The sequence below is a fragment of the Carlito syrichta genome, unplaced genomic scaffold (assembly GCF_000164805.1).
Source record: "Carlito syrichta isolate Samal-C Ts95f unplaced genomic scaffold, Tarsius_syrichta-2.0.1 Scaffold240768, whole genome shotgun sequence".
NCBI lineage: Eukaryota > Metazoa > Chordata > Mammalia > Primates > Tarsiidae > Carlito > Carlito syrichta.
The window spans coordinates 1875-22193 of NW_007184864.1; the positions used below are offsets into that span (position 1 = coordinate 1875).

Consider the following 20319-nt stretch of genomic DNA (forward strand, 5'->3'; position numbering starts at 1 on the left):
GAAAGATTTCAATTCTCCCTCACTGATGAAGCTTAGCTTGGCTGGGTAGGTTATTCTCAGTTGAAATTGTTTATCTTTTAGAACTTTGAAGATAGGGCTCCAAGCTAAGACAAGATTTTCTAAAAAGATATCATCCAAACCTCTTCAGGTTATTTGATTTAATGTACTTTATTTGCCACTCTAGGATAGGATTTGTTAATGTTTTTATTTTTATTTTCTTTGAGTTGGGGTCTTTCTCTGTCACTCAAGTTGGAGTGCAGTGGCACGATCACGGCCACTGCAGCCTTGACCTGCTGGGCTCATGCGATCCTTCCGCCTCAGCCTTCCAAGTAGCTAGAACTACAGGCAAGCGTCACCACACCCTAATTTTTTGATGTATTGAAGAGATAAGGTCTTATCAAGTTGCCCAGACTGATCTCGAACCCTTGGGCTGAGGCAGTCTTCTTGCCTCTGCCTCCCAAAGTGTTGGGATTATAGGCACAAGCCACTGTGCCTGGTGGGTTTGTCAAACTATAAATTGTGGGCCAAATTGCATTCACTGCCTGTTTTTATAAATAAAGTTTTATTGGAACACAGCCATGCTCATCTGTTTAATACTATCTCTGCTTTTGCACTGTGACAGCAGAAGTGAGTAGTTGTAACAGAGACCACTTGGCCTGCACAGTATAAAATATTTATTATCTGGCCCTTTACAGAAAAAGATTGTTCATCCTTGCTCTAGACTAATCATATTTGCTTTGAAGAATGTTTATATTGAGTTGAAGAGATGTTTTGTATCTATATAAGTACTTTTTCAAAAGCCGAATCAATGTATTATGATTCCAACTCTCCTGACAATTGGTAAATGAAGTGAATCTGAGTTTTCCAGTTGTGTTTTGGACTCTTATACTTAGTTCTCATTAATAATTTTATGCAATCAATTTCCTGTTTCTTATACCTAAGAATTTAATGCATAACTGGGAAATTAAAGATTATACTACCTGGTAACAAAAAATGTTTACACTCATACACACATTAATTTATATACTTTACTATATCAGTGTGGTTGGTATGGAGGATTATAATTTTGAATATTCTGATTTTGGTTTTCTTTATATTATGGACATGACATAGCCTCAGTACATTTTGATGAATTTCATCTTAATGATACAAATGTTATAATCTATTGTCTTTTGTCTTTAGACTTTGAAAAACTTGTTTTGGAATTATTTTTAATTGTGTCATTTGAAAAATTTTCTTGACAGATTCACTGGACATAATCATGTAGGCTATGCACCATGAGTTCCTGGGGGAAAAGGGATTTCACTTACATAGCTTACAGAGTAAATAAGAACTGCCTCTGGGGTGTTCGATATAGTGGCCCTGATACTTTTTATAAAGTATCCCCTAGGATTTGGGGATTTGTACTGTGGTATCTTTTACAAATTAGAATTTATGTTTTAATGTACTGTCATAAGAAGTCTTACCTGTCCAAAGACTACCTGAATTGAGACTCTGCCATAGGTTTTAGCCTGGTATTAAAATATTCAAAGTGTTAGTATGTCCTTACAACTATTGAAATAAAATGGAATCTCATTTTTATATCTATATATATATATATTTTTTTTTTTTCTCATTTCCTCCATTTTACATTTTGAATTCTTTCCCCATATGTAGAATGGCCAACGGAAAGGGAGAAGGTGAAGAAAGCTGCAGATCACTGTCGGCAGATCTTAAATTACGTAAATCAGGCTGTCAAGGAAGCAGAAAACAAGCAGGTAAAAAGGGAAAACAAGAAGATAGAGGATGACATAAGGAGAATATTAAATTAGTGTTACCCGGGATCTGTGAAATAGTAACTGCAACTATCATTACACAGTTGGCAGGCCGGGCATTTGTTAGCTATTCATGTTGTAGGTGGGTCCAGATCATTTTGTGGTAGAGTATCAGAGTTGTACTTGACTTTTTTGAGCATTTCAAGCTGTTTGCTTGCTCCTTCATTTATTCATTCAACAAATCCTTATAGAGCATCTGTTATGTACTAGGCATCAAGCAGAGTGATTGAGAAAATGAGCATAGTGTCTGCCCACATTGAGCTTATTCTCTAGCTAGATAGAAAAGAACATTTAACACGATCATAAAATGTTTTGTATCAGTTCTGACAGCAGTGATGAAGCTTTGTTTCAGGATGCTATGAGTATGAAGCTATGGGACCTACCCTAGTTTGGGGATGTTAGGTGGTAGCTGTCAGAGAAAGGAATTGACATATGAGCCAAGCTCTAAAGGATGAGTGGAAACGAACCAAAACATCGTGGAAGGGTGTAATCCTAGAGGTAGAGGCAGCATACACAAAATTACTAAGATAAAAGGGAAGCACAGTCTGTTGGAGGAACTGAAAGATTAGATTAGTGTAGGACATGCCTAAAAAGCAAAGTCAGAGTGGTGTGAAATATATAAAATGAGGAAAGGAGGCCAGATAGTGCAAGGCCCTTTCAATCATGTTAAAGACTTTGATTTTTATTTTAAAAGCAGTAGGAATACATTATAGACATATAACAATATAGCATTCAAGTTATCACTAAGTATCACTCATATTACTCTATGGAGAGTGGATTCAAGGAGGAAGATAGTGGATTAAAGAGCCCATTTATTAGTCTGTTGCAGCAGTGTGGGATAAATGAGGGTCGCTTAGAGATGTTGGAGAAGAATTGAGCAGGTAAAATTGACAGAACTTGGTGACTGATTTAGAGAAGGACGTAAAGGAGAGGTGATGTCGAGAATACATCCCCAGGTTTCTGGCTTGCATATTTGGATGGACAGGATGAGTGGCAAAGCCCCAGGTTTGTGGAATATCAGTGTGGGATAGCAGGTAGAGATGTGCAGTAAGCAATTGACTCTACAGGTCCCCATCTCTATGAAGACTATGCTGAAGGTAAAAATGTACAATTGTGAGCATGTAGAGGCCAATTGAATCTGTGGACATAAATGTAATTTCTTAGGAGCTGAGTATGATGATAGCTCTGTTGGTGAGGCTGTAGGAAAAGCAGGTGCTTTCAATTGTATTACTTGGAGTATGAAATGATGAAACCCTAGAGGAAAATATGGCAATATGTGTCTAAATTAGAAGTGTATATACCCATACATCTACCTTTTGACCCAGCAATTATGTTCCTAGTGATTTACTCAAGAGAAATGAGGATATATGCCCACCAACAGACTTATACAAGAATGCTGATTAGCAGCTTTATTCATAATAGCCAAACGCAAGAAGTAACCCAAGAATTCAAACTTTTCTGTGTATCTGGAAATGTTTATGATGTTGGAGGAAAACACACGTATCCTTGAACCCAACAGTTCTAGAAATTCATCCTACAGATATATCTTGCACAGGTGTATGAAGGCAAATGTTTATATCCATTTTATTAAAGTATTGTTTGTTATAGCAGAAAATCCACTAGCATGTAACCTAAATGTCCATTAGTAAAGTACAGTTACATAAATTGTAGTTCATTTACAGAGTTGAATATCATGTAACCATTAAAAAAAAATGAAACTGCTCTCTCTATATGTTAATGTGCAACAATCTCCAAGATATAGTGATGCCATGCACCACACACACATAAGAATACATATAAGAATATATTATGCGACCATTCAATGAGGAATACACATAGGAATACCAGAGTAATGCATATACATTATGCTACTATAGCTTATTTTTAAAAAGGTAACATACACATACACAATATGCACAGACACAAGCATACTTATATACATACATATTGTATTTGCATGAAATTTTTCTCAAAGCCTACCCAAGAAATGGGTATCAGTGATTGCTTCTTTAGAGAAAATTAGGGGCAGGGGTAGGAAGAGGACAGAGTTAAAGGGAGACTTACTTTTTGTTGCGTGTCTTATATTACATATTCAAAAAAAATACATAACCTAATTAGAGGCCAATGAGTTTGAAAAGAACTAATTAGAGGCCAATGAGTTTGAAAAGAATGGCCAAAGAGGTAGGAAGAAAACTAGAAGATACAATATTGCCAAAGGCAAGAAGAGATGTTTTAAGAAAGAGCAAGTTTTTGGTTGTGTCTGGTGTTTGAAAGAGCTCGGTAAAATACAGATTAAAAATGTCCATTTGATTTAGAAACAGAGAGATTATTAATGATCAAAGCAGTAACCTGGCTGTATTCCATCTAATTTTCAGCGCTTAGAGGATTATCAACGTCGCCTTGATACCTCCAACCTGAAGTTGTCAGAATACCCGAATGTTGAAGAGCTCAGGGTGAGAGATGGTCTAATCATAATTTTTTAAAATAAAATAAAATTTACTAGACATCTGAAAGGTAAACATCTCAGTGGGAATATACATCACCCGAAGGAGTTCTTGTATCATAAATTATCTACATTCATGATTTTTTTCTCCCTTTTAAATGTCTGATCTGTATGAAGATTAATCTTTCAGTAGAGGAATATCTTGTCTGAAACTAACCACGTGACAGCAGTTGACAGGAGACTCAGGAACACTGGTTATTATTAAATTTAATTTTATTGTGTTCTATGGTTCGAATAAGACTGTTTACTATGGAAACTTTCCAGATCACCTAGTAAAGCAATATAATTTAATTATTTTTTCACAAAGCTCCTCAAAAGCATAAAAGTTGAAACCTTTTATCATTCCTACAGGCATGATAGTAAAATACTTATTAATTGCCACTTCTAGCACCTGGGTTTTTATGCTAATTAACTTTTTAGGATTTTAAATCTTTTTTTGTGTCATTTCACTAGGTGGTTGTTTTGGCAGGTTTATTTGGTGGCTGTTTAAAGTAGACTTTTATGTCATATGTACACTTTATCAACAAGCATATTAATGGATTTATTCCCCTTAACTTTAAAAGAGTAAGATTTTTCTTAAGCTGCTAATACTAAAAGGTAATTATCTTACTAATAAGATTTTAATACTTACAACAAGCCTGGGTAATAACCTGGACTTTTCATGATGAATGCTGTTCCCTAGAACTTTCTTTAGAATTAGAGCCTTAGAACTCAGAGGTCTCTTAAAGACAAGTTCACCTAGTTATTCATAGAAAAATTAAGGGATAGGCTGAGAATCTAGTGGCTGATTTTTGTAGCTTGATTTTCACCATCTATTATTATCTACTTAGAGTGAAATTTGAAAGATAGTACTCCCCAATATATTTCTGCAAAATACCTTTTTCTTTTTAGAAAATTTTATGCAGTTTACTTTAACATGGCCTTTAGTCTATTTTCAAAAACTGACAAATAGGAGTAATGATAGTTGAATGTAAATGGTACCTTTTATATTAAGAATTTCTTGGAAAAAGACTAAAGTATACAGAATATCATCTCACTGAAGTAATTTGGGTATAACTCTCTTTATTTTGGCAGAATTTGGATTTAACAAAAAGGAAGATGATTCATGAGGGGCCATTGGTTTGGAAGGTGAATAGAGATAAAACTATTGGTAGGTCTGATATTGTCTGTCAACGTGGGGGGAGTGGAGAAAGAATAAGAAAATTTTTCTTACGCCACAAAGAAGAGAAAACCACAGAAATTCACAGTTTTCAGCTACATCAGTTAGCAATGCTACTTTGTGTTATTTGTACATTTACAGAAGATCTGCTTGTGTTATTTCATTATGTGTGAGGTATGTTAAATATTCATCTAGGAATGTAGCAGAAAACTTTGTTTTGATTCAGACCTGTTTCCATCATTCTTATATTTTAATAAGTCTTTGTAAGCTTTCTTAGACCAGTACATCTCAAATTATCTGTGGTGGGGAACTGTTGTTATTGTTGTTTTTGTGGTTTGTTTGGTTTTTTTTAGAGAGAGCGTTTCGCTATGTCACCCAGACTGGCATACAGTGACTGTTCACAGATGCAGTCTTGGTGCACTGCTGCCTTGGACTTCTGGGTTCAAGTGATCCTCCTGCCTCAGCCTTCCTAGTAGCTAGGACTACAGGCATGAGCCACTGTGCCCAGCTTGTTTTTTATTTCCTGTTGGTCACATACACTTCAGTGAAATGCAATAACAATGAATTATTAAAAAATGAAACTTAAAAAGACAATACAAGTTAATTTTTGAAATGTACTAGATTTAACAGAAATAAAATTTCTCTGTTGAATTGTTATAAAGTTTATTAAACACATTTCAATTTCTATACTTATCATCTTTTCCTGCATTTTAATTTCTAGATCTATACACATTGTTGCTAGAAGACATTCTTGTATTGTTACAAAAGCAAGATGATAGACTGGTGTTAAGGTGTCATAGTAAGATTCTGGCATCTACTGCTGACAGCAAACACACATTTAGCCCTGTCATTAAGTTGAATACAGTATTGGTTCGACAAGTGGCAACAGGCAAGTATGCTAACTGAAGGATGCTAACCTCCAAATTCATTGTAAAGTTGTGTAAGATATTCAGCATTGTTTAAATAACACAACTGACATAGAGTTTTGTTACTTTTATAGCCATAAGTGAATTGAATGAAATGTGTTTACTGCTTAGAAAGTGAATTAAGAATTTATACCCCCAAATTATTAGGATGTCTAGATTCTCTGAGTGATTTCCTGTATTTGAAAATTTTTATGCAAGTAGTTTGATCTTTATTCTATGTTCAAATCATTGATAGGTGCCAGTAAAGATAATGCCTTGGGGTCATCCCAACGAAAAAGGCCTTCTTTGGGATGGTATGTTTTTTGATGTGATGGAAAAAGTGGAAAATGAAGAGTTGGATGTAGTTTGGGATTCTAAAAATCAGTTTAAGCTGACAAGTTGTATTTTAACTGTATTAACAAGGAGATCCCTTGTAAAACGTGTTAGTTTCATGATGTCAAAATAAATTTGTGACCTCTTTTCTCCAGTACTCGCTGAATATTGTTAGCTAACAATGTAGCAAAAGAACTCTTTAGTAATTACTCTTTAGTAATTTAGATTATTGACATCTTTTTGTTTTTAATAGATATAGACTTAGAGCTAATTTTTATAATCATTGTTTTATTGAAGTATATACATGTAGTATAGCATAGAGTAAGTTGCACATATTTTAAGTGTACAGATTGATGGATTTTTATTAAGTAAACATATGTAACTTTAGATTAAAATGCAGAATATTCCAAGACCATAGAAACATCCCTTTTGACCTCTCAGGATCAGAGTGGTAATTTTGACATGTTGTTTTTTGTTTTGTTTTTTTCCAGATAACAAAGCTTTGTTCGTCATCTCCATGTCAGACAATGGAGCCCAAATTTATGAACTGGTGGCACAGACAGTTTCTGAAAAGACTGTGTATGTATTAGCTATAGCTACTTTCCTCTAACTAATATTCTTATTACCCCCTGTATAATATTTTATAAACTTTGTTTTTATACTAAGACTCTGAAAACAAAAACAAAAACTATATGGAAATGAAGCACTTCTTCTGTATTTTTTTTTAGGAGACATTCTTCTAAGAACTTGTTCTTTTTTAAGTTGATAGCTTTTATTTTGATTCTATTCCATTGAAAATATATTTTCTAAAGAAAAAATTCTAAGAAATATCAAGTATCAGGTGAATTTTTTAAATGGATAATATGTTCATAATATTGTTAGGTATTTTTGTTTGTCTTTTTTTTTTTTTTTAGGTTTAGTTTTGGAATCTCTTTAATAGCCTGTTACCAAAATAAAGATATTTTCTGGCAGGGTGGAGTTTATTTTTTTGTTTGTTTGATTGATTTGATGTTTGGTTGTTTTGTTTTGTTTTTGATTTTTGCTTTCTGAGAGTATTTAAAGGGTATTTCTCTTGTCCTTTCCTTTGTATTTTGGATTCCTTTCCAACTTTCTGAAGCTGGCAGGATCTCATCTGTCGGATGGCAGCGTCGGTGAAGGAGCAGTCCACAAAGCCAATTCCTTTACCACAGTCAACACCTGGCGAGTGAGTATGCCTTGCACTGTAGTAGGGCTTATTTTATATTTTGGATCAGGAAAAAAATAGGAGAATTCGTATATTTTGTTGTAGTGATGTTTAGGCACCTCATGAAGCTGATTGGTTTTTTTCCTCTGCAGAGGAGAAAATGATGAAGAAGATCCTCCAAAATTAAAAGTGGAACATCATGGCATTTCAGTCACTGGTCTGCAGAGTCCAGGTGAACTTATAAGCTTAACTGGAAGAATGTGGTCCATTATTATTAAAATGCAAAGAAACATTAATACTCTTTTGGTTTATGCAGGTTCTAGCATCAGCTATTCAGTTTAACAAACTTCACTTATGGGCCTTCTCTGTGTCAGTATAAGTGTTGCATGTTTTGCTTAACAGATGACCTCTGTTAGTTGATGTTTTTTTTCTATTTCCTGAATGCTTCATGTTAAAAGGTTTTTTAAAATATACTCTGCCTTTTATATTCTACTGAACAGAGAGAGATCTGGGATTAGAATCTTCCTTAATATCATCAAAACCTCAGTCTCATTCACTGAGTACCTCTGGGAAATCAGAGGTAGGCGATCTCTTTGTTGCTGAGAGACAGTTTTCAAAGGAGCAGCATGCAGATGGGACACTAAAGGAAGTTGGAGTAAGTTATCAAATCACAATCCCAGATCCTCACTTGCCTGTCTCAGAAGAACGGTGGGCATTGGATGCACTAAGAAATTGTAAGTTTTATTCACAGTTTATAAGAGATACTAAGTTCCAGAATTGTATAATGTATAAGCTATGACTTTCCCCTTTAAGAAATTTACAGTCTAGTTGGGAAGATGATAGAAACCTCCACCCCTGCCTTTTTAAGTAAATAGTCAAACAGTAACAATGCAGGTATGTCAGAATTGATCTGGGTTGGGTGACCAGAGAAGGGAGGCAGGCATCAGAGAACAAGAGAGTTGTGATTATTGGCTTGAAGAATGAGTAAGAGTCATCTAGCAATGTAGAACAGAAGTTGTTCAGATAAAAATAATGGGAGGACCAAAAGCCCAAAGGCAGAAAACTCTGAGGGTGTCCAGAGAGCAGTAAGAAGACCAGTTGACGTGTGGCCGACTGTAAGTTAAAGGCGTGAGAGAAAAGAGGTTGGCAAGATATGCTGTTGATCCCTGCAGTTGTGAACTTTGAATACCAGGTTGGATCCTCCATACTTTAAGGATGGCACATCCCAGTGCCTTGAGGGCTTTTCCAAACTACACATACTCTCCTAGTTTTCATGTGCCGATTATAGTACTCTCCACCATGCCCCCCACCCACCGCCGCCACACACAGGCGCACACACACACTTGCTACTCTGTTAGCTGCCATGCCACCCAGCCTAGTTGAGAGTTACTGTTACAAATGGGAGGAAAGCACATCTCTTGGGTGTACTGAGGTGGGAAAAAGGCTAGAACAGTTGCTCCAGCTGTGGAGAACCACTTGAGGTTGTCAAGCCGGGGTATGACTAAGGAAAAAAGATTAATTTGACTGAGAGCTATAAAAGTATTTGAATGAAAAGAGGTATAGAATGATGCTATTGTGATTGTTTGGACTTGAGACGGAGAGTCTGGACTAGAATAATCTCAGAAGGAATTAAAAATAAACTGAGAAATCAACAAATGCTTAAAACAATTGATTTGTTTGAATTTGAGGACAAAGGAAAGGGAATATTTAGATATAATTTCAGTATTCTTGTCAGAAATAAGAGGCAGAAAGGGACCACCCCTGCCTCCCCTACCTCCTGCTGCCATACTTTATTATTTCTTTTGAAATAATAAATTTAGTGGATATAGGCTCAGTTTTAGGACATGTCAAGATTAAGATATGAATGACAAGCCATCAAAGGGAAATGACAAGCAGGAACTTGGAGTTTCAGGACTGAAATTTTGGAGAGATGTTAGGAAGAGAGAAAGAGATCTGAGTGTCAAAACCATGAGACTTTGTAGCATCTCTCAGGAAGGGATCATAGAGCAGAAGGATTGAGGGTCAGAGACTCAGACCTAAGTGACAACTGTTTACCTAAAGAAATATAAGATAAAATAGTCATCAAACCATTGAGGAAGGCAGGGAAATGGTTAAGTTATTTGAAACTTGCTTTATTCTAGATTCTCCTGAATTAACAGTCTTCATGATTTCTGATGGTTTGACTAACATTGTCCCAGTAACTCTATTGCTGTGTGGGTGACCTCATGACATACAATTTACCCATTCACAGTTAAAATGGTTCTTGTTTTCATTAAATGTTCTATGTGTCTAATAAAATTAGAAAAAATAATGTCTATACATATAGCATCTGCTTCTGGAAAAAGCAGAACTTTTAGCTTTTTTTGGTCTAACTTGATACAACCTTTCAACATTCTTAAGTATCTTTGGGGCATTAGTCCAGTTTTATGGAAGAAAACATAGAGGCATGATATTAGTTATTTAGGAGTTCTGAATAAGAGTGCCTCCCTATTCAGAATGCTGAGTGCTTTTCAAGCCCAGTTTAATGTTAAATTTTCTCTGAAGTTGGTGTTTTATTTCATTTTTCAAAACAAAACAAAAAATGCTTGTATGAAATTAATGTTTTGGCTTTATGTTATTAAAGGGTACTTGCTGTTAGAGATAACTGGTAATTCAGTTAATTTAATTCTTGCAGTCTGAGGTTATAGTTGTGAATGTGCTTTTTTTTTTCTTCTTCCTCCTTTCGTAAATCTTTTAGTGAGTTTGTTGAAGCAGTTGCTGGTACAACAGCTAGGTATGACTGAGAAGAGCACTCAGGAAGACTGGCAACATCTTCCAAGATATAGGACTGCCTCTCAGGGGGCACAGGCAGACAGTGGCACCCAGAACTCTGAAAATATTAAGGCCTGTAATTCTGGTGAAGGACAGATGCCCTTTAGAACTGGAACTGGTGACATTACAACTTGTTACAGTCCACGGACTTCAGCTGAATCTTCTGCTCCACGGGATTCAGTGGTACTGGCATCCCAAGATAGCCAGGCAAGTAACATTTTAGTAATGGACCACATGATTATGACCCCAGAGATGCCTACCACAGAGCCAGAAGGGGGTCTTGATGACAGTGGAGAGCACTTTTTTGATGCCCGTGAAGCACATAGTGATGATAATCCATCAGAAGGTGATGGAGCAGTTAAAAAGGAAGAGAAGGATGTTAATTTACGCATCTCAGGCAAGTTTCTTTCGCATTTAAACTTTGATGTTTGTCATTGTTATCTGTCCTGTATGCTGTTTTGGTATCCAGACATGATTGTGTGTATGTGTATATGTAGTATTTATTTATTCTTTCATTCAATAAATAATTACTGAATCTATTCTGTACTAGATGACACCCTAGGTGCTGGGAGATATAGCAGTGAGTAAAACAGAAAAATCCCCTATTCTCATGAAGCTAGGGGAGAAATAAGTAAACAAATAAATAGACATCAGATAATGAGAAGTATTAGGAAGAAGTCAGAAAAAGGGGACAGAGAATAACCAAGGCAGACAGAGTAATGAGGGAAGAGGACCTTGATGAGGTAGCACTTGAGCAGAGACCTGAGTGAAGTGAGGAAACAGCCATGTGGATTCCTGGGAGCACAGTGTTCCAGCAGAGAGCAGAGGGGGCAAAGGCTGTGCATCAAGAGCAGCTTTCTGTAGTGGTAGAACTCAGGGAGAGAGAGAACATGGCAGAAGATGCAGTAAGACAGGTGTCTGGCAGAGGAAGCAGTGGCAGATCATATAGGGATTTTGTAGTTTTCAGCTTTAAACTTGTAAAATGCTAACTAATATTAAATAATTCAGAAATTACCATGAAAGCTTGCTAAGTTTAGCTTTACTCTGAAGTGAGAAAATTCTGATGTACTTGAAACTAAACCTGGAAATTAATGGCTTTTCTCCCTCTTTAATAACTTTTCAAGTTGTCTGCACAGTACACCATCTCTGCTTTCTGATGGCAGTACTGATCTCATCCAACTGTTCTGTCTCTATCAACAGGAAATTATTTGATTCTTGATGGCTATGACACAGTGCAGGAGAGCTCCACAGATGAGGAGGTTGCTTCCTCACTTACCCCGCAGCCCATGGCAGGCATTCCCACTCTGGACTCCACCCACCCGCAGCAACACTCTCCCCAAAATGCTCATTCTGATGGAGCAGTTTCACCATTCACCCCAGAATTCCTGGTCCAGCAGCGCTGGGGAGCTGTGGAGGATTCCTGTTTTGAGATCCAGAGTCCCTCCTCTTGTGCAGATTCACAGAGCCAAATCATGGAGTACATTCATAAGATAGAGGCTGACCTCGAACACTTAAAGGTACCTCAGGCTTCAACATTCTTAGAACTTGATTATAAGAAATGCATTTAGCAGAGGGGAAGTATACGATGATTGAAATGGTGATGTCCAATAAACTTGTTTTTGTCTAGTTTTTTTTTTTTAACCATTATCCATGAATAGGCCTGGATAAAAAGCTGAGATTGACATTGATTATCTTGTGATAATCACAAGTGCAGGAAAAAGTGTGTGTTTGTATGGGTTTCTAAGCTTAAGAACCTAAAAATGCTGGGGGTAGCTGGCTGTCCTCTGTCGGACATATGAACAATAAGCATGTTGAGACAGGTGGGGTTTGTGTAGATACGAATTGAGGCTGGCAAATGCTATAAAGTGCTATAACCTATTAATTACCTGTGACTCATTAACTGACTTGCATGGCAATTTCCAAGAGAAAGACCCTGTTTTATAGTTTGCAATTAGAAGACACAGCCACCAGAGCCCAAGCATTTTCTTCATGGTACCATTTAGTTGGGAGGCTTTAGGGACAGATTTAAAAGTGTTTTTATCCTTTTAGCTGAAGACTGGTTTCCCTAAGGTTCTCTTGCAACTTCATATGATTGATTTTTCCCTCTGGATGTTATTTATTACATGTAGTATCATTCTGTGGCTGATGAGATTTGTAAAAGGCTATTATGAGCAGATCAGTTCTCATATCAGTCATGCATCATTTAATGATGGGAATAATTCTAAGAAATTCATCATTAGATGTTTTAGGTCATTGTGCAAACATCATAAAGTGTACATACTCAAACCTATATTCTTATATTTTTTCATATAGAAAACCAAACATCCCAGCACCATTTCTGAATGTCAGTTGTTTTCTCCTACTTGGTCTGCAATGCCGTTACCAAGTGCCGTATATCAGGTTTCTGTATGTGCTCCATGATAATCTTATGGGATCACCATCACTTAGCTAGTCTGTTGTTCGAAGTGTCTTTATGCGGCATTTGACTGTGGTTCCTGCCACATGATGTGGGACTGTTTTCAGGATGACTCTTAGGACTAGTAGATTTCTCTTTATTGGTTATCTCCTCTACTTTCTTCTTATGTGGGAAAGTTTTAAATTATTCATTCAGCAAGGGTACCTACATAATGAACATTTGTATACCTAATCCTGAATTGTACCTTACATCTTTAAAATAAAAAATTAATTTAAAAAATTATCCATTCAAAGGAGAAATGGGTATAAGGAATGAAATTTACTTTTTCTTCCCCACTAACAAATTTTTTAATGATGTTAATATTGAAATTTGGGAGCACATATTAAAAGTATATAAAAATATGAAAAAGTCTTCTTCTCTATTTTCAAAAAATTTTTTTTCATAACCTTTAAATGAGAAACTGTGGGTTTTATTTTACAGAAGGTGGAGGAAAGTTACATCATTCTTTGCCAAAGGCTGGCTGGATCAGCCCTCACAGACAAGCACTCAGGTATGTGAACAGTGAGGGTTCCAGACTCTAGAATTGTCCTGCCTGAACAGTAGTACACTGAATGAAATGATTCATTATTCTTTAAAGTGAAAACCTTCTGAGATGCCATTTATTTTCTGTCTCTAACAAACTGCTTGTTTCTAAACATATACCAAGCAGAAGCTCATGTCTGCTGACTCCACTCTTCCTTCTCTAAAAGGAACTGCCATCATTGGTTCCCCCTGCCTTCCCCTCTTCTCTCTTTCTTCACCTTTCAAAAGCAGAAGGCAGAGCAGTGGGAAGCCTGTAAATTACAGATTCAGTATGAGACTTACTGGTGTGGGAGGGATTTGGCCTCCTTGAGGCTTGCCATACTTCCTCTCCTGAGGTCCTGAAGTAGAGTTTCAGCGCTGCAGCTTGTGCTTATCTGGTTACCTACTTTCTGATGGGCTGTTCCAGTTCAGAAACACAGATAGGACCATGCCCATAGATTTCCTGGGTGTTCTTTGCAGTGTTAATTGGTTCTTGTTTTTTTCATTTGGTATTCACATATCTTTATTCTTCTCAGATAAAAGTTAGAGCCGCGTGTCCTGGAGGTGACTGCAGGTTGTTGGATTTGGAGCATCGGCCTTGTCTCATCACCTCCTGGCTCCAGTGTGGACGCAGAGAGAATGTGTGACAGAGGATCTGCCTGTGAACCACCTGGGGTTAGCCGTGTCCCAAGGTGCCCAGAGCGGGACTAGTTCTTCACAGTGTGGCAGCTGCACTAGTCTGTCAGTGAGGGAATGTCTGGTCTCTCACTTTGCTCTCCTCAGTATCAGAAATGCATTTTGATTCAGAACAAAAACCAAATGTATAGAGCTTTGGGTGTAGGATATGAAATTGTACTTAGACTTAAGAAAAAGAGAAAATCAGATGTATTTATTTGACTTCATTCCATATTTGAAAGCACATTTTAATTTTTATTTTGCCTTGTTTTGTTTTAATTGAGTAGTGAGAGTTTTAGCCCTCTGTACTTAGTACACCCAAGGATCAATTACTCCTGAAGCAGAGAGGTCAGGATGGGGTATTGGGAGGTTGCATTGAGAGGTGAAGAAGAGGAAATGAAAAGGGGAAGGGAGGAGCATCTTGTCTTCATTCAGCTGTATTCCAAGCCCTCTTGCTGTTCAGGAGGCTGCTTTTCTGAGGGTCACCTCAAAGGCATAGTATGTCCTGTGGCTCTTACATGCAGAGGATTTGAGCTGCGTGCTGCCCAGGTAGTCAGAGAGTAGGCGGCCTTCCTCCCACCCTGAGACACGCACCTCTTTTCTGTAGCTGGGATCAACCCCAATTAACAGGAATCCTCAATGTACTAATAGCAGACACTTGAAAATGGGTGTGTTTTCTTCTGTTGCCATCTTTTCCGTTGAGGGTTGGGATTTGGGAGGGAAAGGAAAGCAAATTTTATTTTCTTGACTATAAATTTGTTATTCTTGGTATTGTTTCATTTTTATGATTATACATTAGACATTGGCACTTGCATAAAACTATCCCTGCAGATTGAGCAGGAAGTAAAAACAGGAAATGTTTCGGATGGTGGCAAGGGTGGGGGTTGCTGAGGAAGGGTGGGATGGGAGTGGGAGAGTTTGGAAAGGTTGTTTAACTGAATCACTACTGAGTTGAACCATGGCTATCATTTGCCACGGGTACTGCTGATTATAAGGCCAGTAAAATTTTAGTACCTGGAGGTTTGACTCTCATTTTTTGCACTGATGGTGCCAAAGGGCTCTGAGTCAAAAGGAGAGCCAAGGGTGGAGTGGAGAAAGATAGGGCAGAGGCAGAACTGCTCACACCAGCTCCAGAAACACTTCCTCTGACTTCACTGCTGCAGCTCTTCCCATACTGGGCCATGACTGACCTTAGAAATTGCAGACCAGAACATACACTGGATACTGCAGGCAAGGTGTTGGTAACTGCCTGCTCTAGAGTGAATAGAAGTATTGGCAGCACCCTACAGAAGATGAATGTTTCAGAATTGTAACTTGAGGACTCCTTTGGTTATATTGGCTTTCTGTGGTTTTCTTTGTGCATTAGTATATATGTTTTGAAGTATTTTTGCCAACTAAAATCAAATCTGTAAATTCTGTTAATAAACAAGGAGTTCATCCATTGCTCACTTTCAGTAGTGCCCTCTGAACTCTGTGAGTTGTCAGGATGTAATTTTATACTTCCCTGCAGTTAAAGAAAAAAGAGTTTTTCTCACCACCACAAATGATAAGGATGCCCATCTACTTTTATAAATACCACTACAACTTAACAAGCTCTTTTATCTATATCTAGATTCCTGTCTCTGTCGTTTCAAAAACTGATCTATGTTTTTAGGTAGGATAACTTGAATTTTGGGACCTCATCTATAAATTGGGATTCTATTTTTAGTCATAGGCCAAGTATAATTTAACTCAGTGGGATTAAGATTTTTAGGAGCAGAAGCTAATATATAAATGAAATTTGGGACTTGAAACTTTATCTTTTAGGAGGAATAAGTAGAAACCAAATGGTTACATTGTGCTGCTAGAAATAATGTCACTCCCAACTAAAAGGGCTACACCTGTAGCCACTTGACACTAACACCATCAGGAGGCAGTTAATCAGGAGAAAAGTAAATATAATAAAACTTTCATCTTTTCTTCAGACACTACAGGGTAATTATGTTATTCTCTAGCACTCAATTAAGAAACTTGTAGGTTAGCAAAGTTTTGGTTTCTGTTCTAGCTCAGCCAGTATCTTGTTCTTAATAATTACTTGTTTTTCTTTTCCTGCAGCGTAACCTCTCCTTTGCACTATAACAGGGCTAACTGGAAAAAAGACTCTGACCATAGCTCTAGTATTCCAAATAAATTCATATCTAGATTTTCAAACAAAGCCCCAAGAGGAAGTCTAATTTTGAAAAGATCTCACAATTTTTTAGTGTTTTTTAAACTCTGACCAGGCTATCTTCTCCCTTCCAACTTGGCCTCCCATGCCTTCCATTTCATTTTGGCTGTTATAATTACATCCATTTGACTTTCATTTGTTATCTCCCTTTCAGGATGATGGAATTCGTTACCCATCCTGTGTTTGAGTGAGATTCTTAGTTACATGACTAGAAGTTGGAATATTAAAGGGTGCAAGGGTGGTGTACAGAGCAACTTTCCCAGAGCAGGAAAGCTGCATTTCAGCTATTGAAGTGACCTACTATGACACTGTGCTCTTTTTTGCGGGCTTAATGGCTCCTTTGCTATTAAGTAGCAAATTACATTTAGAGTATCTCCTTCCTTTTCAGAGAACAGAGTTAATCAAGGCAAATCAGCAAGTCCCCACAGTGCTACAATTTAAAATCATGATTACTACGTTAGAAGCCATATATTTTGCATACTTTAAAATCTGCTAACTTGGACTGATTGAATTATGTTGGCTTTTAGAAATTAAATTGTATCTATTTATTATATTATGTTGCATGGGAGGTATTTCATAAGCGTTTTGGCTTTAAGCAAAACAGCTTCTAGTGACTAGAAAGAATGAGTCTCCTTTTAAAAAGTATTTTTGTTTTGGTTATTTGTGTTTGTTTTTTGGAGGAGAGGGAGGATCTACTGTAATAGTAGAGAAGAAAAGTCCATTTTATGTTATTTTTAGAATCTAAAGAAAATATGCTTCCTATGAATTGTCTTTTACTTGCATCCTTTTTTTCCCCTTCTTTGTTAATATATTTGGTGTATTACACAGGGCTTCTATATTTCAGACTGAAAGCTCTCTTCTACGGAGTAGTTAGTAGAGGATGTTATTTTGAGCTACTAGAGCTTTGGTCAATATTTCCTTCCTTATACATCACAGAGGGCACCATTGAGAACTGTGTGCATAGGACCTCAAAATACAGAGTTAGCAGAACCTTGCAGTCAACTTCCTAATGGCTAGTTTTTCCCCCATATTAAAATTTTTGTTTTTTGAATAATGTCTTTTTTCTGACATTTCTACCCTTTTTCAGTGATCTGCAAAATCGTTCTTTCCCCAAGAAAAGAGTTTATTTTATTTTTGCTGTGTTCCTTATGCCTTTCCCACTGATACTGAGAGTTTTGCTGATAAATTGATAGAAAAAAAGTACCTCCTAGAAGGAAGCCCTCCCTGCCATTTCCAGGTGCCAACTGCTAAGCAGATGTACTGCAAAAATGGTAACTGTAATGTGCACACTGTTGGTTATTTTTAATAAGCCTCTTCCTACTAGATCCTTTTATTTTCCTTGTTCACCATACAATCATGTACTCTTTAACAGAAGTTGCTTTTAAAAAAATCTGGAACTATCTTTAAAAAAACTTTATTAATAATCATGTATTTTTACTGATCACATTTTGAAATGCCTAAAGACTTTATTGTTCTAATTATCCAGATGTACCTTTGTAAAATAGCTCTTTTATGAATTAGCTGATAAGGCTGTATGTTTCTGGAACAAAATATTGGTCATCTAAAAACATTCTGTTTTCTGGGGTCTGGGAAAATAGAAAATAAGAGTTCAAATATTAAATAAGCTTAAAGGAACCAAGTATGTGGCTTTTTATTTGTATTGTTGTTGATTTGTCTTATCCAAGTTAGATTAGAAAGATGAGTCGTCGAGGAGCCTGTAATCTGTCTTCCTGTCATTGACTCAGACATCTTCCTGCTTGTTGGAGCATCTTTGTTAGTGAGACTAGCCGGTTGGTCTCTGTACTACATAAACCTCCATGACAACACTGGCAGCTGGAATTGCCCTAGTATCTGGGGCAGCTTGATTGTTTTCTTTAACAGCTTTATTGAGATAGTCACATGTCATATAATCCATCCATTTAAAATATATGACTCAATGATTTTTAGTACATTGCATTATTAATTTTAAAAATCGTGGTAATATATATAATAAAATTTGCCATTTTAACTATTTTTAAGTGTAAAATTCAGAGGGATTAATGGGCCAGCTTGTATGGCTCACTTGAAGACAACTTTTGTTTTAATGCTATCCTAAATGGAAAATAGGCTGCCTTTATTCTTTCTTCCACCCCTAATGCTGGACTTCCTAATGTGCCAACATTTCTATGCCTTTACCAATGTCATTTCAACTCAGATGGCTCACTGACTTTTGGTATTTTGGTTTTGAAATATAGGTGTAAATACTTATTTTGGGGATGACATTTTAGTTTTCAGTCATTCAGGAGCACATTTGACTGACAGCTAATAAGCATAACAAAATGCTTCATATTTTGTAGGATCTTTTAGTTAGACCTTTTAAAAAAACATTCTAATGTACTTTGCAGGAATTAACCGTTTTGTACTCTTAGCTTTGTTTACAAACAGCATATAAATATCTGGTGGAGCAAATAAATACCCATGCCATTCCTGCTTGTTCCTTGGGAGCCATATTCTAGGAATGGGGAAAATAAAGCCCAATATTTGCATGTGAGCATTACTCCTACTTTTTACCATCCTCTTTCACACCAAATTACTGGTTCACCGAAGGTGTAATACCAGCTTCAAATACAAGAGGATCCATGCTGATAAAAAGTGGCTTTTTAATTGAATTTGCTGACTGTAGGTGTTTTCCATTTGTTCTGTAATGTCAGGGATAATTCTTGTCACTAACAGAAAAAACACTTCCTCACTTTTAGTTGTCAGGGAATGTTTGTTTTGCCACCTATTATTTCTAATGAGACATCATCATTCTCTGAGCATCAGAGGAGGCCTCTGTTTGAAAACATTTAAGGTAAGTAGAGCTCCCTTTCAGACTTTCCCCCTCATTTGATTAAGGTGCTTTTGGACCTGCCTATAATTGAAGGCTTCCTTTACAAGCATCTTATTTTGTGGATCTTTTTCTTTGTAAATGTGACCACAGGGTTGAGGCTGCCTGAATGCATCCTGATCAAGAACACTAATTAGGGTACATTTTGGTAATCTTTTTAAAATTTTTGGCGAAGCATCTGTACAGAGAAATTTTTTTTTCTTCTTGCTATTTTAAATATTAAAGGCAGGTAATTACACAGTGCAGCAGTTTTCACTCTTTTTTATCTCGAGACCACCTTAACACTCTCAAAAATTGTTGAGGACTTTATGGAGAAGCTTATGTTCATGTGGATTATGTCTCTCAATGTTTTCTGTATCGGAAATTGAAATGAGAACATGTATGAGAAATGAGAAAATTAATAAAAATATTCATTTAAAAATAATAGTAAATGTGAACATAGATAGTAAATATGAACGTAAGAACATAGATCACATTTTTATGATAAATTACTATATTTTTCACAATTAAAAATGTGAAAATAATTTTTGTATAGTTTTTGAAATTTCTTTTTTTTTTTTGAGTTGGAGTCTCACTCAGTCACCCAGACTGGAGTGCAGTGGCCACTCCTGGCCACTGCAGCCTCGACCTGCTGGGCTCCGGCCATCCTTCCGCCTCAGCCTTCCAAGGAACTGGAACTACAGGTGCGTGCTACCACGCCTGGCTCGTTTTTCTTTTTTTTTTTTTTTTTGAGTTGGAGTCTCACTCTGTTGCCCAGACTGGAGTGCAGTGGCCACTCCCGGCCACTGCAGCCTCTACCTGCTGGGCTCCGGCGATCGTTCCACCTCAGCCTTCCAAGTAGCTGGAATTACAGGCATGCGCTACCACGCCCAGCTGATTTTTTGATT

General features: G+C 36.9%; 1 protein-coding gene across 1 annotated transcript; it reads left to right on the forward strand.

Annotated features, from left to right (window-relative positions):
- Positions 1-1656: 1656 nt before the first annotated feature.
- LOC103253619 (rho guanine nucleotide exchange factor 12-like) lies at positions 1657-18201 on the forward strand (the record flags this gene model as incomplete). Its single annotated transcript, XM_008051874.2, has 12 exons — positions 1657-1757; positions 4190-4267; positions 5392-5467; positions 6198-6365; positions 7206-7293; positions 7832-7918; positions 8050-8129; positions 8398-8631; positions 10635-11105; positions 11909-12225; positions 13605-13674; positions 14222-18201. Coding segments are annotated over 12 exons (1781 nt in total), but the record flags the coding sequence as incomplete, so codon positions are not given.
- Between the last annotated feature and the right edge of the window lie 2118 nt (positions 18202-20319).